The sequence below is a fragment of the Diorhabda carinulata genome, chromosome 6 (genome assembly GCF_026250575.1).
Source record: "Diorhabda carinulata isolate Delta chromosome 6, icDioCari1.1, whole genome shotgun sequence".
Taxonomy (NCBI): domain Eukaryota; kingdom Metazoa; phylum Arthropoda; class Insecta; order Coleoptera; family Chrysomelidae; genus Diorhabda; species Diorhabda carinulata.
In genome coordinates, this window is record NC_079465.1 from 12,698,611 (window position 1) to 12,722,835 (window position 24,225).

At 30.3% G+C, this 24,225-nt stretch overlaps 1 protein-coding gene across 7 annotated transcripts in view; it reads right to left on the reverse strand.

Moving 5' to 3' along the window:
• The window catches only part of LOC130894767 (peripheral-type benzodiazepine receptor-associated protein 1), a 225,249-nt gene that overhangs the window by 133,890 nt on the left and 67,134 nt on the right, over window positions 1-24,225 (reverse strand). For all 7 annotated transcript variants that reach the window (XM_057801753.1, XM_057801752.1, XM_057801750.1 and 4 more), the window contains exons 2-3: window positions 20,106-20,275; window positions 10,347-10,546 (exon numbers count right to left, since the gene is read on the reverse strand). In XM_057801753.1, the coding sequence (XP_057657736.1) occupies window positions 10,347-10,546; window positions 20,106-20,272 (367 nt within the window). In that variant the 5' untranslated portion in view covers window positions 20,273-20,275. The remainder of the gene's footprint in view (window positions 1-10,346; window positions 10,547-20,105; window positions 20,276-24,225) is intronic.

The following is a 24,225-nucleotide window of genomic DNA, read 5'->3' on the forward strand; positions in this document are numbered from 1 at the left end:
AAAAGATAACACAAGTGACAATTATAAATTTCTTCTTTGTGATAACCAAAATACGTTTGAGAGGCAAACTGACTTAAATATTATAATATAGTTTTTTCCAATTATGTAAAAAAATTAATATACTTTTGAAAACTGCAGATGAGAGATTAAAATATGGTGATCTCTTGTTTAAAATGGCAGACAAACCAAAGTACAAAAAAAACGGTTTAACGGTATTTTTATAATATTTATGTATTGATCTAGGGCACTGTCGCCTAAATGGACATCTGAAGACGCTAGCCTGTAGATTCTGTACAAATGACGAAACCTCTAGTCCCCAGTACCGCAGCAAGAAAATGGAATGCAATAGATCTGATTGGTTGAGAAAAAATAATAAAAAACTCTCGTTTGTCTCATTTTTGTGTTTCACTTCTGAAGTTCCATTCTCCCCATAATTAAAAATGAAAGATTGCATCACATTTAAGACCAACTTTCCACCAGATATTTTTCCAAACAATAAGTAGAGTTGTATCAACCAAAACGATCATAATGTGGAGAACGGTAGGAACGATCGAAATATTACAATATTATGTTACGCTGATGATGCCGTTCTAGTCACAAAAAATGAGGATGATCTTCAAAGGCTTTTACATGTATTTAACTGTTCTTCAAAGACTTTTATATGTGTTTAACTGCACAGCAAATCAAAGTGTATGACCACATCCAAAACTCCATTAAGATGTAAGCTAGTCGTAGACGACCAGATAATTCACCAAGTAATGAAATTCAAATACTTAGGAATCGAGATTTCAGGATTTCGAGACGTGGAGAACGAAGTAAAAGAGCAAACAACCAAAGCCTTAAGAATAGCAGCATGTTTGAACGAAACCATATGGTGAAATAAACATATTGGAATAGAGGCCAAATCGAGAATATACAAGGCCACGGTTAGACCCATAATGACCTACACCGCAGAGACACGGCCGGAAACAGCGAAAACCAAAAAATGATGAACACAGCAGAGATTAAAGTGCTACGCAGGATAGCCGGAAATACCCTATTGGACAGGGAAATTGAGAATATCAGAAGATTTTACAAAATAGATGACGTCAACGAATGGGTTCTATTAAGAAAGAAAGAATGGAACGAGCACATAAGTTGTATGGACAACAATAGACTGATCAAGATAGCGCGCGATAAATCCCCAATGGACCGAAGGAGTATCGGCCGACCCAGAAAAAGGAGGAGTGACAACCTTGAAGCAGGATAGGAGCCAAGCATGTCAAAGGTAAAACAAGCAACTACGCCTAATACGAAGAAGAAGAAGGTAGAAAGAAATTAGAGGAAGAGTGACGTATTATCCTATTTAGTGGAAAATGACGATTTTGAAACAGCTCGAAAAATGGTTTGGGAGACTATTTCTTGTGGTTGATGACAACCATTGTACAATTTGATTCCGTTTAACAGCTGAGCATTACATTTTAGCGATTCCTGACATTCTTAAGCACGTTATTAATTGTTGACATACATTAGATCTTATTGTTAGATCGAGGGTGCAACTTTTCGTCATTTAACCTTTTTGTGTGATAAATTATATATGTTGTTGTTGTTGTATGCCTTGACTAATAATATATGCTTAATACTATTTATGATAAACATTCAATATTTTTCTTTATAATCATTATATTTTGTATGTTTTACAGAAATATCGGGTAAAAGGACAAGAGAGCAACTCATTAAAAGAAAATTGAACTTCATACCGAACAGCTCCGTCGGTAGAAGTTTCTTGATTTAAAACGAACAAAAGTAATGAAAGAAAAAATAGAAATAGATGTAGTTTTGAAAATATTGATTGCAAACAGATTCATAGAAAGAATGCAAGGTACCAGAAAGCGGCATAAAGAATAAAATATCAAACAAGCTTATTTCGAAACATGCGACGACACTTTCTGAAAACTCATCAAGATCTTCTGGCAAAACATACTCAATATTCATTCCTTATATTCATATGAGTTAGACAGGTTGCACTAGCGATCATTTGATATCCGCGATTTGGTCAAAATAAATTGTTAATTTTTGTTTTTATTTAGAGCTTTTGTTTTATCTTTTTTGAAACCATTGTGAACAAAGAACATATTGGAATGTAATTTTTCAAAGTTTATATCAACTACAAATGTTTTTTGTTACATGAAACTAAAACATGGGCCTAAATGTTGAAATCATGATAAAGGAATGACCCATGTAATGTTCAAATCATGATAATGGAATGACCCATGTACAAATAGAAGTAGCTAATTTAAACTGATATTTCTGGAACCGTTGCTGACTTCATAGTAGAACATTATGTACTACTATACACCAACACATTTTCTGAATCTTTTCAAACACAAGTTTATTTTCTTTAGAGGTAAACTGCTTATCACATGATTTCATATATATTCTTATAACTTTCATTTTGGTACTTCATAAGTATTGCTTGGCCTAGAACTTCCGATTCTAAAAATTGGAGACACAATTGTTCATAAAATCAATGTTCCTAGTATTAAACAAACTTCTGATAATTTGAATTTTTCTTAGTTTTTCAAATAATCCTCATTTTGTTTTTGTGCTCACTTACAATAATAATAATAACTCGATAAGAAGGATTATCAATATTTTCTTTTTAAATAGCTATTCATCAGTTTTTAAGACATGAATAATATTGTATTCAAATTAGTTTTTTAATTTGAACAATAAACCGAAAATAGAAGCCTACCAAGGTTTGTTTTGCGTAGGCTTGGTTATTATTTTCCTAGTGCCACTATTAATTGGAATCCATTCCAGTGATCCATGAACCAAACTCGATTTGAATTAATTATCAGTTCAATTGACTGAACGTGACGCATATTCAACTTAAAATTTAAATATGGAAAGCTCTATTAATAATCTATAATTACAAAATTGAAATTGAAAAAAAAAATATATCGATTATTAGTATTAATAGGAAATAGTAAGACATCTTTGACATTATCTTTTTTGCCTTATATCGAGATTAAAGGGTGCTTAGCTGCCAATGAAATATGACTGCCTATAGAAAAATATGACGTAATCAAAGACACTCAAAATGCTAAATTTGTGTAGTACTCAATTCGTAAAAATGAAAGCCTTAAATTTACTCACTGGAATGAAAAAAATATCCTTTCAACGGTTTCTTTGATCTAATTACAACAATTACATTATATTTATTCACACTACAATTATGAATTAATTCAATATCATTGAATGAGCTATGGTTTTTCTGTTTATCATTTTTTCAACCAGATGGAAATATACCTTCCAGGTATTGGAATAAGACTCTTGAAGGAACAATTTTTAACACTACTAATACAAAATGTACTATACCATGCTGTAAGTAGGTGTGTTGTATCTCATTCCATCATAAAATGAGATGTGCAAATGAAAAACATTTTGCGACGTTTATTTCAGGAAAGCCAATAAAAATCTCAGATACCTTGTCTGAGTTCTTCAAACCATTGCCAAAAAACTGCCATTATTAAGACATATACAACACACTGGAAACACTAATACACCAAAGTGATAAGAAACACAAGGCAAGTATACTTGAAATGTTAATTATTGAATTATGATTAGTGTTACTTCAGTATTTTTTCTTAGAATCCGAAAATAATATGAGGGTTATGATGTTTACAGATGTATTTTCAATTTCTCATTTCGAGTATTATTAATCAGAGAATCCAAATTTATTTTTTCATATACTGATATCAGTGGTAGTTTCTTGTATTTCATGAAAGGAAAAATAGCAATATCATGATTTATCCAAGCTTACTTTCTTGGTTAATTGTTAATTTCTCATACAAATAACGATGTATTAATAATAATGAGTGGAATATTAGGAAAAAACATCAAATGCGTCAAAGTTATTTAAACTGACCTTTTTCACCTTTTTCACATTGTTAGGCCTCCCATTCAACCACGACATAGCCTAATTAAAATAATCAAACAAAATGCAATTTTTCAATAAAATATTAAAGAAGTACCTGTCAAAGCGACTTCATATAAACACTATAGACAAAGAGAGAAAAAACATTCAATATAGACAAAACGAAATTGTCCTCACATACAAAATGAGCTGAATTTTTTTTATTTGATAGGAAAAAACATATTGATCAATAAGATCATGTATTAGAAATATTACGGGTACATCAAATTTTAAAAAGACATTGAAATATGTCATCATCTATCGTTCCGCCAAAAATAACGTTCTGGCTGTGATGGATGTGCTCTTTCCTATTTCTCTATTTATCCATATTTTTTTTTAATTCTAGCAACTGTATATTCCCAAGCTTTCTTTGGGCGTCGTTGTTTCTTCTTTTCGAATTCTCTTGCTTGCCAATTTTTTTTCTGGAGTATTGCTATGTCCAAACTATCTAAAATTTTGGTTTTAAATTGTTTTAATTACAGATTCTATAACATTCTAGTCTTTTCTAATTATTTCTTATTCGATACTTTTTGGTGAAATCTCTTACTGTGCTCAAGCACTATATTTCTGCTGGTTGAATTTTGCTTATGAGTGAGCCCGTGGTATCCAACTTTCACTACTACATTAAAACTGGTCGAAATATTGATTTATATTCGATCATTTTGGTATTTTTTGTTATTCCTTCTCTTTCTAAAAACTTTCTGCGTTTATATACAGCGCTAATTCTTCATTCAATTCTGCTTATTGATTTTTCTAGTTCTGTATGTCAACGGTCAAATATTTGGAACTTATTCTTTATACCACAGTATCATTATTTATATATTAAAAAATTATGCTGGAGATCCCATTCATTTTCAGCGAACAATATTACATCGTCAGCAAGAATACATTCAGAGATTCCAACTGTTAACATATTTCTATCCTATTTGTATCCATTTCACTTTTGTTTTCTCCTTCTTACCAATACATTTCATATCGCTTCTAAACTCCATTTTTGATTTTTTCGGTGTCTATAAAGTTGAGATTTACTTCATGATTTGTTTTCAATTTCTCCTCTATTATCTGTTTCGATGTGAATACATATTCTTCTGTACTACTTCTTTTCCTAAAGCCCCTTTACGATTCCTCTAATTGGTTGTCTTTTATTTTCATTAGTCTGTTTTCCGAGATACTCTCGTGGACTTCCAATTATTTCAATCATTTAGTGCAATTCAAGGTGAAATGATACCTATTTTCCAATCTGTCGGCATTATTTTTTCATTCCATATACGCAATACAACTTTGTTAGCGTTTGTGGATCCCTTTCTAGCAAATTTTGTAACATTTCTGATGTAACCCTCTATTTTACCCGTTGTTAGCTTCTGTACACTTTTTCAAATTCTTCTGTTTGCTTTGTAGTTCTAGATGCTTTTTTATCTAAACGTCGTCTTACTTCATAGATATTCTCTCCATTTTTAATTTTTTTGGTATGGTTTGCTCTTGTATATCTGTCAATTCTGTGTTCTATACCACATACTTCCATTGCGGTCTTCAGTATTATATACTGATTTACAATTTACTCCACATCTCTTCTATAGATACACTCTATAATTATTTGTGATTATTAATGTTGACAAAATGTGTAGGTCTCTATTCATTGTTGTTTCTTTCCTTCTCTCTATAAATATCAATTACCAATACAGCTTTACTCATCCTTCTTCCCAACTTTACAAATAAAATGTTCCATCTTCTATTGTCTCACTCAATTTTTACCAGAATTCTCTTCGGTTCTTACATTCTCATTTTGGACTATACGCTATAATTATTGTCATAATTTTCTCTAAATGCAGTCCTATTTTAGGTATTTTTTCTGTGATATGAATTCAAATATATTTTTTATATGTACTCTTCTTATTATACATACAATACCTTCTTTGGTATCTTATGATTTGTATTCATAACATTCACTATTGAAAAATAGCTGCCTTCTACTCCAATTTCTCTTTAAATTTTTATTATTTCTGTAATTCCCAATATATCCAAATCTACTTTTTCAAATTCTTGTGTGAGCTCATCTTCGTTTACAACAATTTCTAATGTTCCATGTTGCTATTTTTTATTTCATTTCATTCTCTTTGTTTTTCTTCATATTATATATTTTCCTTTTAGATATTATTTCTGTACATCTTATTTTTTTCAATTCATTTCCATACATCTAGTTCCTTTCTCCTTATCATATCCCTTTTCATAGCCATTTTTATATTTTTTGGTTTGATTGAATTTTTCACTGCTTTTATTATTACAAAAAAAAACAAATATAATGATGTTATAAACTTATCAATGTAATAATTACAATAGTCAGAATGTGCTTCTCCAGAAAATTGAATTATTCGGTGCAAAGTTTAAGATGGAATTTTTTTAAGTAGATTAGATCCTAAACTAATATGAGCTTTCCGATTCTCAAAGTCTCAAGTCTGGAGCCTTATATTAGTTGTGCTTATGAATACATCGATACTTTACATGATAAGATCATTTTTATGGATTGATACTAAGTTCTTAACAATTAATGATTATATTGAAACATTTCAGTTAAAGGTCACTTTCGACTATTTGTGATATTTGTCTGACAAAAAATGAAAAGTCAAAAAAAAAGAGCTATCCAATGTCAATTCATTATACTGAAGTGACAAAAAGATTACGTGGTTTGATCTCAAAAAATTGAAGAACATTAAGTAGAAATCTTTGGAAGAAATTGATATGCATAAATAAAAGATATCAGTGAACGGGGAGAATACAAAATGTGAAACAGACACTTATCAATATCCTTGACAGTGCGTAAATAATACATGCATTCATTCTAAGCTAGAAGATTAAAAACCGTAATAAAGTAAAATGAATGTATCTCAATTGATGATTGAATAGTTCTTTTAACTGTTTTCAATTTCAATTTGAAGACACAGACACCTGTGGCGAAGGTGTTTACAAAAATGATTGTTATTGATTGTAGCTAACCATTTTTATGAGTATCTGCTTAATAAGAAGTCTTCTGAAAGTATTTATAAATATTGTTTTTTCAATTTCATCGGAAATACCCTTTAAGCACTATGGTTATAATTATGTCAATAACAGAACCCTCGCCGATAAAATAATTTCTCTTCTCCTCAGATTAAAATCCGATATTTTAACTTGGACTTTTCCATTTTTAACTACATAATTTTCACAGACAGAATAATTTCGCAACGTATATCTCCTCTAATTTATCTCAATCCGATCTTCCTGGTCTGCCGATCCTAGACAAATACGCGGATGACCTCCAATCCCTCATCATCGATTTGTAAGACATTGTCGTTCTTCTTACAACCGTAAACACCAACTATATCTCCATATCTCAGATCATCCTGAGAAAAATTTAAAAATTTAAAAAAGGCAGTTATCCTGTGTATGTTCGAAATAGAGGTTCAAAAGTCAAAACGCAATGAAACTCTCTAAATGCTAAAATTAGGCTTCATATAAATGCTGGGAATCAGAGAAAGTGGAAAGCTACCACAGTTGGTTTGTACTATAGATATAGACGTGCATTTTGGCTACAGGCTTAAAGCCAAAAAAGCGTGAAGTGACGCAGTTTGAAGTGGAATTGAAAAACTTGCCTAGGGTAGCTTCTCACCAGCTCTGCAGCCTGTTCAACGTCTACTTGATATTTTCGTACTTCTTTTGATGTTGAAAATCTGCCAACACTTCTTATTCGCAAACGCAGCAAAAACCCTGTCAAGCCTATATCTTAGCATAGTCTATAAATTTCGAGGACAGAATCTGGAACTTCTATATCGATCACAATATAAAATTCCAATTCGGATTGGATACCAATCCGAGCAACCTAATCACTACACCCGCCATACTCAAAGTGTGTTCCGCGGAACCCTAGGGGGTTCCGCAAGAATTTAGAACTCAGTCGCCACCCAGCACAGTAAAGTAATTTCATTCTAACTTGAAACAGTGCATTTTACGAGGAGAGTTTAACATCACGCCGCTCTTCATTAAAACTTTATGGCAAACCTATTGCAAGTTCTTTACTTACACGGATCCCTGTACAAAATACGAGAGTCAGAAGATTAAAAAAAATATATCTCTACAGTAGCCCAAATATTTATTCAGGACGGCACGAGCCTAGATAAAAAGAATAGACTTAATACTTAAGTTTAAGGTGATTTATTTTTGCTTTAAGTCTCACCGATAAGATCCGCAAGCCGCTTTAGCATTTGTCTTGATGAAAATGTATGCTCGATGAAAAATCTGCAAAGCATCTTTCTATTGTGCCACTATCAAACGATACTGTTTCACGTCGAATTCATGATCTGGTAAGCTACGTCAAACAAGAGCTAGTTACACGTCTACAAAAAATACGATTCGTCTTGCAAATGGATGAGTCTACTGATGTTGTTGGTCTGGCGATCTTGCTGGTTATCGTGAGATATCGATATGAAAGTTCTTTTGAAGAAGACATGCTTATGTGTTCACCGTTGCCCACAAACACTACCGGAGAAGAAATTTTTACTAAAATAAATATATTTTTTGAAGAAAATAATCTCAGTTGGAACGATTGCATTGGCATTTGTACAGATGGGGCCAAGGCGATGACAGGTAAAACAGCAGGAGTCGTGTCACGAATACAAAAAAAGCACCTAATTGTGGTTCCAGTCATTGTCTCCTGCATAGACAAACACTAGCAATGAAGCAAATGCCGTCAAACCTAAAATTAGTAATGGATGAAGCGATGAAAATTATTAATTTTATCAAATCACGACCACTACAATCCCGATTGTTCTCATTATTGTGTGAAGATTATGGTAGCAAACATAAAACACTGCTGCTCCATACAGAAGTGCGATGGCTGTCTCGGGGTAAAACTTTAACAAGGCTATTTGAACTTAAAGCCGAGTTACAAATGTTTCTTTCAGATACTTCTTTTAATTTGAAAGACCGTTTGTATGATAAAACTTGGTTGTTTCGACTGTCTTTCATGGCGGATATCTTTCAAAAACTGAACGAATTAAATTTATCATTGCAAGGTAAACAGACAACAGTGTTCCCGGCCTGTAACAAAATAACTGCCTTTAAAAGAAAATTAAATTTTGGATTATTTGCGTTAGTAAGAGAGAAATAGAAAGCTTTACGTTACTCAGTGAGTTTGTTAGCGATAACGACTCAGAAATGTTTCAAGATGATGTATTTGAAGAATTGGTCCAATATCTCACTTCAATGCGCGCATCTTTTGAGAAGTATTTTCCCGAAGAACAGAATACAAAATTGAAACTGAATTCATGGATTCATAATTCTTTTTTACCCACCTTGCAAAAGCCCGAAAGTATGTCAAATGAGATATATGAATCTCTTTTAGAAATGTCATCAGACACAAGTATGGAATCAATGTTCAAAACGACATCTCTCAACGATTATTGGTGCAGAATCCGTGATGAATACCCAATGCTTGCCAAAATGGCTCTGAATATTCTTCTTCCATTACCAACAACATATTTGTGCGAAACAGGATTCTCAACCTATGCAGCCACGAAAACAAAATACCAGAATAGACTGGACGCCGAACCTGATATGAGACTTCAACTGTCTTCTATCAAACCTGATATCAACCAATTAATGAAAAATAAAAAACAGTTTCATACCTCGCATTAGTTATTTTTTTTTCTTTTTTAATATCTTCTATTTCTATTATTACACTTGTTATGTAAGTAAGTAATAAGTATATGTTACATTCTACGTTTATTATGCTTATTAATAAAGAATATACTTTTAGAGACTATTGTTTTATTGTAGGGTTCCATCAAGTATTTCGCTTTCCAAAAGGGTTCCGTCACTAAAAAAGTTTGAGAACCGCTGCACTACACTATCATCAAACTTACTATCTTAACCCGACTGGAAACATTGCGTCACAGCCATCTTCATGGATGTACAGAAGTCTTTCGATCAGGTCTGGCGCGGCTCCTCTCTATACGAGGATGTATTGATATTTAGTTAGCCTAGACCAGTTCCATGCATAAACAAAATATTGCGTTACCATAGCAACGAACAATAACTTTCAACGATTCAGTTTATGAAATGATTTTATCAGACCAATATTCACCAACTATTTGAAAACTATTCTTTTATATTTTATATACGAATGATATACTTTTTCATTATATTCAGGGTCTATCTGAAGTTCTGTATGATTTTATATTTTACTTTTCTCTCCTTTTTTTAAGTAGTATATACTCTAGTATAATTAGTGCAAATTCAATTACTATTTCTATTTATTATTGCTTCTCAATAAATACTGTATTACCTAATCATCCGTTCAAATAATCCTTGTGTTTCTAATCAACACCAACATTGTCGAGCTACTACTCTAACTTACCCAAAGTTGTAGAACGACTATGGTCTAACTCAGCTAATATTCTGTTATCTTGTTCTATTTTAGCCATAATTCGTTCTATTTCAGTACCTTTATTGCCCCAGGACTGGCCACCCATGCCGCTAGACATCTGACCAGACTGCATGCTCGTGCCCATTCTTCCTCTATGTGATGATGCTAATTCTAACTGCAATTCTTCACACCTGTAACGTGTGATGGTAACATATAGAATTGGTATTGAAACTTAAGTAAACTTCAGAATATATTTCAATTGGTAAATTAGAAACTAGGTTCAAATTCTAGTATCAGATCGTTTGACATCAACATTAATCATGAACAAATAAGCAAACTGCATCCAAACAATCAAGGACTCCAATGGAAATATACTAGACCGTACTAAGATCAGAAGATAAGAAAATCCAAACATGATTGAAGACTGGAAACATCATGTCAACAGCAAGTTAGAAATCCAAGACCTCGTTTGTAAAGATGGCATTCAAAGGAAAACTAGAATGCACAAATTTATCGCAAACTATCAAAAACTGTCAACAAAAGCAAACATGCTACTAAAATTAGAACAACTATCTCATACATTTCAACAACACGATATACGAGGTACAATAGAATGATTAATTATTAATCATTAATTGGAAAATTTCCGACGTTTTAGCTTCCAATTTGAAGCCAGTGTCAAGGAGGAATCTAATTAGCTTTCAAAAAAATAATGCATATCTTCTAGATTTTGAAAAAACTAATTCTATGGAAATTCAACAAAATTCGTAAATACCTAAAGTAACATTGGACGGATTTCAATCTAAACAAATTTTTCATTAATTACAATATTAAAGAAATCACAGTCATATCTCAAAACTTATTTATCAAAACTATAGAACTCACTTACAACAATATACTTTAAATATGAAAATGAAATATATACACAAATTGATGGTGGTACTGAAGCTTCCATATCGAGTGTTATAGCAAAATTAGTTATTATCTTGAGAAACTTAATAGAAATATCTCTTTCTTTTTCCTTTATGAAGATGATTGCATTAATAATGTACCAAAAAATCAAATTGAAAATATGAGTGACAAATTCAATTCTCATCATAAAAAACAACTTGGTCATCAATTTCAATTCATGTCATGCTCTATCACCAGAAACATCAGTGATTATAAAAATGGCGCATACAGCTATTTAATAATCAGACCTTGAATTTAGATGTTTAGCTAATCAAAACGCAAAAACTGCATTGAAAGAAAATAACTATCCGGATATAATAATAACTCATAACATATTCATGAAAAGGATAAACATGTACGTACTATAATCAATTAAGAAACAAACATCAAATAATAAAACATTTCTCCTCATCTTATGTATAAGGACTTTCCTACCATCTATAGAATTACTTCAATAAATATATTAGTATGAGTGGATATTATTACAACTAATATACATCACTACTCTCTTAGTTAATATATTCAAATTATCAGAAACGCTAGATGTATAAATACTACAGCTAACAATTTTGAAAAAAAAAACTGTATATTTAGCGAACTACTCACTAAAATGTATTTATATAACAAATAACTACTTATTCTTTCAAATTTTTTAGAAATAGCTGGAAATAAGTGTGTTTATTTCAAGTGTGGATTAAGTAAGAGATCAGATCTTACAATTAAAATGTACCAATTTCTTTTGAATGACCCTACCAGATGCCAAAAATGGATCATACACTCGGGTGAGTTATTCTTAAGACAATTATTTTTCATAAAGGAATAAAAAAAAGTGAATGACTGTTTACAAATGTTCAATACTAAATATAAGTAGGTATTTAATTATCGTCAAATAAAAGATAATTCGTCCAATAGTTTTTTCTAATAATGAGTTTATTTGTATTATGGTCGCATTGCATATTATACGAGTACAATTATTCAAATTCAAATTCCAAAGCCATTCAATCTTATAAACTTATCAGAAGTACTTGAATCATACCTAAATTTAAATTTAGAAGCCACCTTTATAGTAAAGACAAACAGAAAAGAATAAAACATTTTTGAAAATATTTCAAACTTATACATAAACACAACTAACCGAGGACTGAACTTTAATATTTCACAAAAATTGAAATAGTATTTTTTGTTATTTTTTTATGTTTATGAACTAAGTACATAATAATAAGATAGTGTGTCTGTGTGTTTATATTTGGAAATTATCCTGTCAATGAGGCAAAAATTTCAAATGTATATAGACTGTTTTTTTATCACATATTATAATATGGTTATAATACTATATTCTATGCCATAACAGATTGACAAAATAGTAACAATTAGGGAGAAAATTATAATTTCCTCCATTCTCAAGTTATACATGAAAATTATGCTTTTGTTTTATCCAGCATACAATGTTTGAATGAAATAATATCAAATACTAGTTTTATTTGTATACAAATTTACTATAGACATGTAAAAATCTTCGATACGACGTTTCGTGCCTTCACGAGGCAAACATATAGCTTTTTAATGAGGATATGCTTATTTATTATAATTATTAGTCAATTTAAGCGATATAGCACACTTTTATCTCTAATAACTAACATCACTAATGATTATTTTTAAATACGTTTCTGTCGTAGATACTCGTTTTGATTTTGTCAAAAAATGTACTGAGAGCTTTATTTTAAACATTACCTGGTGTTTTCGATATAAAAAAGAACTTTTTTAACCAATGTAATGTCCCTCCATAATATAATCACCAGTTTTGTTTAAGAATATAGTAATGCCATATACCATCTTATGATTGTTGAATACAACAAAAATGAATTTTAGTTTCAATTTTATTATATATATTACAAAAAACACATTTAACAGGAGATAATTTTATTTGCTAGTAAGTACCCGCTTTTATGACCATACATACTTGGTTTAGATAAGTAGACCTTTTGCCTGCTTTTATTATACTATTAAACCAACAGAAGGTTTTGTACGCATTTATGGTCTCGTAAAATATCATTTCTGAAAGTTTAAGGTAGCAACAAACTCCTCAAGTACATTTTTCCAGTCGCACATTATGAATGAATTTATCATCCCAACAAATATTGATGTTTGTTATTTATTTCACGATTTACCTATCCATCACTTCCTACAGTGATAATAGAAACAGCATATTTAAAACTATTGAACAAATTAATTATTTTTAAAAAATGTTAATTATTTTTAAAAAATGTTACGTATAAAAAATCCTGGAGAAGAGCAACTAACTTTTTTTATAACGTTATAACTAAATTAAATATGACATCTTGGAAATTTTTTTTTGGTATATATTTTTTGTATTGTATTTAACTAAACAATGAGCTCAGTTTTAACATTTCAATAATGCATTTGAAACAATTATTAGAAACTACAAGTAGTACGGTCCTGTATATATTCCTTGTGTATTTTACAGCTACAACATTGTTAATGGGAAATTCGAATGGCCAACAAAATGAGTAAATTTATTGAATTTGGACTATGTGTTATCAAGAAAATATAAACAAAGTAGCTCTTAATTTTGACTACAGAAAGAAATGGACAAAATCCATTAAACAACCTGAATCTCCTTTAAGAAGACTGTAAAACCCCAAAAATGTAGTATATGTAGAATCTACTAGCGATGACCTCTAGATATTCTTGGGTTAAGTAATCATTTACTATTGAAACACCTACTACAAATAAAAACGTTGATTATTATTGGTTATATTTCAATATTCACCTTTTATCGAAAATATAATCTACTGTGAATGGACCTTGAAAAATGTACAATTTTTTGCATCAGTCTTAACCATCTTATTATATATAATAATATGTAATTTTATTGATGGTCCAACAATTTTATAAAACATTATTCTTCATAATGGTAACTGGATCAACGCTACCGAAACGTTGACATAAAAAAGTTTGTGTATTGATTTACCAAAAAAAAAAAACAGAAAGAATATACCATAAGAAACATACAAAATATATTTGTTGTCAGTTATGCTGAATTATTGATAATTTATAATTTTTTTTAGTTTGTCTAGTTTTTAATGAACATGAAACAGTTTTACAATATTTGAAAATCTGAGTTCGCAATAATAAATTGAAAATGTATTGCCTATGACTACAACCACAGATTGCATTTGTTGCATACCACGCGGGAACAATTTTTTCTGTTTTCCCAACAATTTTCTTTTTCAAATTTAATATTATTTTATTATCTAAAACTTTCCTTATATTTTTGTCGAAGTTATTAAGTACTATCATGTTGAAATTTTTCAATAATGTTGTTGGAGTTTTCAATGCACACTTATCATTTAAATAATAATTCTTATATAAGAATTATAAGAATATAAGAAGCTCTTGTCCACTGTTTATGTCATCAGAAGCTTCTAAAATTTTTGTATTGCTCTTCAATAGGTTATAATTTCAAAAATATATGACTCATGCTTGATTTACCTATAACAGATTTGTGAATAAAATCATTTTGTTAAATTAGTACCAGTAGTAATATAAATATATTTAACTCAACAATGAGCTCAGTTTTACTATTTCTATATTATTTTGTGGTCAATCCAAAAAGTATAAATAGATAATACAATAAATAATATTTTCGATTATTATAACTTTTGGCTCTCCAATGTGAAACCAAGACCGGTCCTGGGTTAGTTGGTACAGTTATCAATAAGGATGAGGCCATTGTATAAATATCTTTACACAATGATAAAACTGACAATACTTTTATAAGTAGGTATTTTAGTAGTAGTTGATAGGACAATTTTTTTTTTTTATTAAAAAGAGTTTTTTATTTATTGGTCTTATCCAAATTTTCGCATTGATTCGTAGCTTTCAATACAAAGCTAATGAATATAATATTTATATTAAAATCAGATTATTTAAATATCTTTGGTACGTATATACTTATTTGTATATTTTTTATTCCTGGTTTTGTTACAATTCTTTTAAATGGTGTTTTTGGTTTGATTTTAAAAACCTTATTAAAGTTAAGTTTTTTTACCGTTGTTGTGAGCATAAAGAAATTTCAATGATGTGTAGTTGTTTTTGAGAATGATACACAGATATGGAATTATCTTAAAACAATTCGGGAAAATTCTGTCATTCCGATGATGATATAAGATACAATTAGGGAAATTCCAAATAAGGGTACTACTAGTAGTTATTCCATTTATGCCCGTTATTGAAATGAAATAAATTCAAGTTTTTGAATATAAAAAATACTTTACCATAACCATTACAATAAATATGTATGTTAACATTGATGTTCCTTATTTCAGGTAATGCTGTTTTGGCAAACCTAAGCCAGAAATCACTAAAAAATAAGCTGATCTGTAGCAAACATTTTAGTGAAAATATTGGTCATTCTGGAAACATTGACATGACAGATAGTTCTATCAGTAACCATGAAAATGAAGAGTGGTTGAAAGAGTTTCAGAACCTTCCATTTTGTTCTATGGGGATAGGAGGGAGGAAGCAGTCATTACAAGAAGAAAATAGACGGTTGAGAAAGGAACTAACCAATGCTAGGAAAAAAGTCAATAACCTGAATACTCAATTGAGGGCTACAAAAAAAAAGTATTATGAAAACGCAACTCTCTGCGAACGGTTTATATGGAGAAGGAACTCTCACGAATCTTACAAAATTTCGTGTGAATATGAAATTACAACATAAGATGAAATCGCCATGGTTACTATCTGAAAAGAAAACTGTCCTGTCATTATTTTATAAAGAACCTAAGACATACAGATATTTGCTACAAAAAGGGTTTATTTTGTCAGCAATATCAACAGTGAAATCATGGTTGCCAATTTCCATTGCAAACCTGGATTCAATAAAAAAATTTTTATGCACCTTACTTTAAAAGCGGATACGATGCTGCCCTGAAGAAATGTATTCTGATGTTCGACAAAATGTCTATTAAGAGGATTCTTGAGTACAACATGAAAACAGATTTAATTGAGGGTTTCGAAGATCTGGGCGAGTTTTGAAGAGAGCCTTTACCTGCCAATGAAGCTCTAGTTCTCATGATGTTTAGATCGCTTCAATTACAAAGACTGTAAAGTGAGTTTAGAAGCTTCTGATTACATAAACAGTGGACAAGAGCTTCTTATATTCAATAAGAATTATTATTTGAATTATAAGTGTGCATTGAAAACACCAAGAACATTAATAAAAAAATTCACAATGATAGTATTAATAGCTTCGACAAAAGTATAGGGAAAATATCAGATAATAAAATAATATTAAATTTGAAAAAGAAAATTGCTGGAAGAATAAAAAAATTTTTTCCGAGTGGCATGCAACAAATGCAATCTGTTGTAATCATAGCCAAAACATTTTCAATTTATTATTGGGAACTCAGATTTTCAAATATTGTAAATCCAAGCTCATTAAAAACTAGACAAACTAAAAAAAAGTGATAAATAAATTCAGCATAACTGACAACCAATATATTTTGTATGTTTCTTATGGTATATTCTTTTTGTTTTTTTTTTGGTAAATAAATACACAATCTTTTTGATGTCAACGTTTCGGTAGCGTTGATCCAGCTACTGTTACGAAAAATAATGTTTTATAAAATTGTTGGTCCCTAGCTGACATTAATGAAAAAATTCGAAAACTAGAACATCAATAAAATTACATATTATTATATATAATTCATATATTATATAATATATATATATATATATATATATATATATATATATATATATATATATATATATATATATATATTCACAGTAGAGGATATTTTCGATAAAAGGTGAATATTGAAATATTTGTGTAGATTGTGGTTTGATTTCCAATATTCAACAACAAGATGAATAATGAATAACAAATAATAATCGACGTTTTTTATTTATAGTAGGTGTTTCAATAGTAAATGACTGATTACTTGACCCAAGAATATCTAGAAGTCATCGCGAGTAGATTCTATATGTACTATATTTTTGGGGTTTTACAATCTTCTTAACGGAGATTCAGGTTGTTTAGTGGATTTTGTCCATTTCTTTCTGTGGTCAAAATTAAGAGATACTTTGTATATATTTTCTTGATAACACATAATCCAAATGGGTCGGGTATTGGTTATAAAAAAATAATTTCCAGAAAACAAGAATATTAGAATGTGAATAATGTTCCGAAGCAACACTATCATACTTTTTAACAAACAATTTCAGAATTTGAAAAAGTTTTAAAATTACAATAAATTTACTAAATTTGTTGGCCATTCGAATTTCCCACTAACAATGTTGTAGCTGTAAAATTTACAAGGAATATATAGAGGACCGTACTACTTTTAGTTTCTGATAATTTTCTGATAATTACTGTTCGATATTTTCTAATAAATTCATTTACTAAAACTTTGAGTGTTTTAATTAGTTATCTAATATGAAGGATGCAATTATCTTAGAACAGAAATCCGTGATTCCTGATGTTTATTTATTCATAATGTACTTCATAACTTCACATTGTATTAAAAATACAAATTTTTAACTCATCCTACTCTATTTATATTGAAATCCGTCTGTTTACAATTTAACGGAAAGTCGAAGGTAATGCCATAAGATGCTTATTGCCAAAACGACCTCTGACCTGTTAGGACCTTCATGCTAAAAAATTATCATCTAGGTATCTTTAGAATTATAAATAACAAATAGATTTAGTAAGTTCCGAATATCGACGACGGCATTTCTGCAAGAAAGGACATATTGCACAATTGAAAAATTCTACAATGTCATTAATTGAATTATTAGTACGATATTGTATTATGATACATTTAGTATATTTCATCTCGTTATATTTAAAATATTAGTATAGTTAGAACTTTTTACAAAATATTGTTTTTGATTTTATCAAATATATTAATACAGTACGAAAGCGAAACAAAATCAAAAATATTTTTCCCAGGAAGAAAGGGGAAAATGGATAAATCCCAAATATCAACTGAAAATTAGAAAAAAACATACAAAATAGCCAGGACTTATTTCTTCGCCTCTTCAAAATATCATCAAAATATGAATAATTCAAAAATATATTCATGACCGAGGTTCTGAAATCGCAAATTCATATTTTTTCAGTCACCAAAGGAAAGTGTATATATTTTATATTCCTTTGTGCTAGGATCCTCCTTTCTATCCCAAATTTAAGTGATTAACAGATTAATGAAAAATTATTTGTTTCATTTGCTAGTGCTACACGAACTCATCACAAAAATCTTTTTTTTATACATTGAAATTGGTGACAATAATTAGTACTGAGATTAAGTTTATTTTCGTTTCGAGTTGAATACATGCTATAACATTATTAGAAACATGATATTTCAAAATACGCCCTATCTATCTATTGTAAAGATTCCTATCGAATAGGTAATTTGTGTCACTTTCGTAATAAAAAGTAAAACCGGCAGCAATGTACTGTCTGTTCGAATTTCGAAGATAAAGAAAACTTCACATTTAGTTGGGATTTTTTCAGAAAAATTTAGTTGTTGAAAATAGTGCTGTTTATTTCAGGTGGCACTAAGCTACGGGTCATTTTTATGAAGAACGAGCGTAAAAGTAACTAGATGGCGTGCAAAATTGCCTTTTTTATACAATGGGGATAGAAATCGATGTAAACTGAAGACCGCATTCCTCGCTTGAAAAAGTAAAAGGAAGAGATAAGAAGATAACATGCATTCTGCTCCAAATTGTACTTGAAATGTACACATATACGTGTAAAATGGAGACTACGCGCTATTTTGGTTGTCACTTTCTTCTGCAACTGCGAATGATTGAAACGTTATTCTGAGAAATATAGGTATGATAATAACTTGGTCAAGGTTTCTATGACTTAATCAATCAGAATGATTATTTTTTTATTGTGTTTCATACTGAAGACACTGTTTTCAATACTACTACATAAACACTTATACAACAACAATTATACTCTCTGACGTTTCGATAACCAAGTTATCGAGACTGAAGGTAAACTTTATAGATAACTTAGTTATCGAAACGCCGGTCAGCAAGTGTAATTATGAGTGTTGGTGTAGTAGTGGTGTGAACAGTGTATTCAGATATTCAGAACACAGAGCATATTCTTTCATCGAAATGGAAGCACTAAATTGAATAAACCACTTGTAAATTCTGTCATTGTGTTTGACTAGAAAAATTTTGTTGAAGGATTTTTGAGGCGCTTCCCATCATAAGTAGTTATTCACAAGAAACATTTTTTGCAAAGAGTGTAACAAATCAAAAATCAGATAAGGCAATATCTGGAAAACATACACGTTATGACAAACCACTTATACCGATTAAAGCAATTTTTCTGCTGCAATTCTTGCAATATCCTGTCGTTCTTTACCGTGATAAATAATTACGCCCCTCCGATTAATCACTTCCATCGAAGTTTGGTATATAATTGCCATTTGTGTACTTATTTTTTTGTGGTTGTTTCAGTTTAATTCTAGTGGGATTGTTTTTCTTTAAGGATATTATCAAGTAACTGCAATTTGTCTCAAATACTGTTGCATTATCTTAGAATTTTTAATCTATTATTCAAACAAACTCTAATTATCGACATTCACCTATCAAATAGTAGTTTATAAATTTAAGTCTGGTAGGAACAGTAAAATCGAGAGTGATAGATATTTTGAAATTTAGCAGTGAAGGTGAAAACAAATTGAGCGTCTTTATATGGTTGAACCAAATTTATATTCCACATGTCGTCATTTGAATGAATAATACCTGACTGTTTCTAGTGCCACTTTCTTCTCTAGCTCCCTTACTCTTGATTGTCTAGCTTCTAGTGTTTCCGGTCCGCAGCCTCTGAGAGCTTGAAGGGCATCTGCATGTTGTCTTTCTAGGTCGATCCTCCGGGCTTCCGCCGCCCTAAGTTGCATTTCTAAGTCCATACCCTAAAATAAAACGAAAATATAGATGAGGAATATAGGATTTGTTGAATCCTCAAAGACTAGTCCAAACATAGCTACAATTACTGACGATTTAAAAAAATAACCAAGTGAAGATTTTGTAGTATTTATGACAAAAATTAGTTTGATTATCTTATAAAATATTTTCTATTGAGATTAATATACGTGTAAACCAATTTTCAAAGGAGTCCGCGTCAAAACGCATACCGTTCACCAACAAGATGGTCCGACAATTTTAGGAGATTTCAATGAAACTAGCTGAATGCTGTACATAACCAACACAGATTGATTCGATTAAGGGAGGGTTATGTCCAGCATTGGACTCAGATGAGTAGAATGATGATAGTAAAAATATGCTAAAGCATAAGTTCCTTTCTATCCAGATCTGTTCTAACTACTAGTTCCCTCATTAGTAGTTCCCAACCGTATTCTTGTTTCCTTGCGTACTGTTTTCCATAGCTCAGCAGCTGCCAGGTTTGTGTATATAAAAGGAAGAAGCCACCAACTACTACACCACTACTTTCATTAGATGAGTTCCAGTTTTTATCTCTGACATTTATAGAGACGGGCAAAATAGGAGGAGCACCGATTTTGTGTTTTATTAGATACTAACGAAAAAATTTAATACTAATTTTTCATATATTTTGTATAATATCTAACAGTGTTTGCAGATTTTATGTTTGTCATATTTTGACGGCATCCAGTAATATTTTAAATGCATCGACCACTAAAATTGAAAGTAGAGAATATTGAGTCATTTCAAGCGTTATATTTTTTACTTTTGCTCGAATTCGATATTTTAATTCTTAGACAGTTTGAGGTAAATTTATAAACTATAGACTTCAATAGCCCCAAAGAAATAAGGGTTGTACGTTGACGTAGACATGTAAATTTCATCTACTTTTTCTTTCGCTAATCGATCAATTTCAGTGTTTCTTTTGAGATATAAGTATAATTGAAAATGTTGATGGCTCGCCAAAATAAAGAAAATATTCCACCGTACCTTGAACATTTATTATTACATTTTTCTACTCACACAAACATTTGATACAATCAATTCACCATGATCTTCATAGAAAAAAGTGTTATAGCCAATATCAATTGCAGAAGACAGTTATGCGAGGAACAATCAATATTTCATAAATACGCACGGCACTCACACCAAAATACCAAATAAGAAATGAAAAATAATGTTTACTCCCCGTATAAAATTTTGTATGTACATCTAACAAACCGTCAGTTCACGTGGATTTGATGAATGTGTGTCAAAATTTATCATCTCTCCTGCGTACCAATGAAAACATCAAATCGTAAACATAAATACATTTCTATTGGTCGCAACTGTCGGAAGAAGTATGTATACAATTTCTGCGAAATATTCGTGCCAGACATTCTACGATAAGCAGTGGCGTCTTTTGGCGAGATTCATTTAATATTTATTCATTCATAATTTTTTTTAAATAAATAGAAATATGGTGCTTGTTCTAAAGCTAAATGGAAACGCATTATAATAGTACACGCTAGAACCAAAGATGGTTTCGTGCTTTATACTTTATTAATATCTATTAAAAAATTTAAAAACTGCGCAGCTGATTATCAAAAGATATGACAGCAGAATTATTTAAAAAGTGGTTTAATGAACAGCTTTTACCTAACATTCCACCACAGTCATTAATCGATATTGACAACGCATCCTACCACTCGCGGCAACTTCTGTTGTTAGACAAAATTTACTAGACAATTACAGACAATTCTGACTACCATGATTATTTATAAAGATACTTTGGAATTGAAATGTTTATTTTTGTTTTATTCTTATTTTTTTCTTTGTGGCTTTTACTTTGATATTTCATTTTTTAGAAAACAAACGTACGAAGTATGCCTTTACAGATAAGTACATTTTACTCGTCTATTAACATTTTATAATTTAATATTCAGCTCTAGCAAGTTAACGAGGTGTAATATAATTTCCAAGTAGGACTACAATTAAGTGCATCTGTCTTATGCGTATAATGCCATCCAGTTTATAATGATTCGATTGCCTTTTAACGAATACTTTCTTGTATAAGTTATACATATTTTTAAAAGTAATAAATTTATAATCTACGCCTATGGTAGATCAATAAAAATTGTTGGCAAGGGTTTCGAACTGGTTTTTTTATTTTGTAATTGATGTTAGAAGAACTATAAAAATATACTATGCTCAATCTCTGGTTTAATTTGAAGTATAAATGTAAGAACTTCTGAAAAAAATATAATCTTAGCAATCACTTCAAGCGAGAATCAAAAGTAAATGTTACTATGATTAAATTCCCGGCTCAATTTAAGAAATATATACCCTTATTATAATTAACTCAATACCTCAGGAGTTCGATATATATAATAAATTCTCATTAGTGATATTGATGACACCGATGATTTTCCGATTAACTAATAGGCACACAATACGATTAGTTTAACGATGAAACTGAAAACGATAAAATTACCTGTTGACCGTGTCTAATTAAACCCATAATATCTCTGCCGTTGATTGAATCCAATTGACTGCCAATTAAGTATTATAATTTATGCATTTGAAGGCTTCAATCTATTATGTTCGGGGTGTAGAGAATTCAATATATTAGATCATTTTGAGATCGTGTGAATTTTATATTCTGTTGAAGGAATTTAGATTTTAATGACCAAAGACCTAATAGAATTTAGCATTTTATGAATTCCAATCTAACTATATATAAATTATAATTACTCTTCTTCATGTATCCCAATTTCAATGATAAACAATCTCTTTATGGTCAAAACAGATTGTTTTTCAGTATTAGGTGGTAGATGATTTATTAATTTATATTTATTGTCAATATCAGTTGTTTTGATGTAAAGCTAAATTTGGGAAAAGTCAATAATTCTCCAAAAAATCTATATAGTTAACTATCATAGTTTATATTCTCTTGATTTACATATGCTCCAGCGATTTTTATGTGCCTTTTCTGAAAATTGGGATTGTGTTTTCCAATTCATCATAAAATTCCATCTTATTCGTACCTTCTGCTTCCCCTTTTAACAGTACATCATTATACGAACTACATCTTGTACTTAAATATTTTATTCTATTCCTTTGAACTGTATAAATTTATTGATATACTTTCCTTGAAGCCCTCCTATAACCATTCCGTATTTTCTCGAATGATCACTAGCTTTTCCAATGGTCTCCAATTTCATTGTGATTATTTTCACTTTCTCGTATCACAATATGGTTTTTCTAATTTCGCCATTCAATTCAAATTATCGCTTATCACGTTTTGTTTTATCCGATACTCAGTTTTCTTATTTCCAAATTTCTTACTATACTACCTCTTCCTTTGTTAGCTTACTTTTTCATCTTTTTCTGGCCAAAATTATTTATGTTTCTGCCGAAAAGGCTTTGCATACTTCTGATATTCTAATTTAACTCAAAGCTACTCTGTACTTTACACGAACGTATTACTATAATAGATTATAGGCAATGCAATAAACAATATACAGGTAGTTTCAAGAATCAACAGATCACCACAGATTGAAGATATTGAGGGAAATATTGGGAGTAACGACGCTAGACAAAATAAGAATTGATAAAATAAAAAATGGATAAATATACAATACATTCGAATAACAAGACCTGATATGGTTTGGGCGCTTAGTAAGAACGGAGAAAAATAGAGCAGCCAATGTGATGTGGGGAAAAATTGGAAAAAGAGGGGAAAAATTGGAAAAAGAGAAGAAATATAGCTGATAATCTAGAAAACATAAGATTGAGTGGAGAAGACTTATCGCATCTAAATCTTCGGCAGTAGAGGTTGCAGTTAGGTGAGTAAATTTTTCTTCCAATGGGTCTCACTGATTCTTGGTTGGTTATGGTTCTCATTAATTTGAAAAATATCACCCAAATACATGCATTTTTT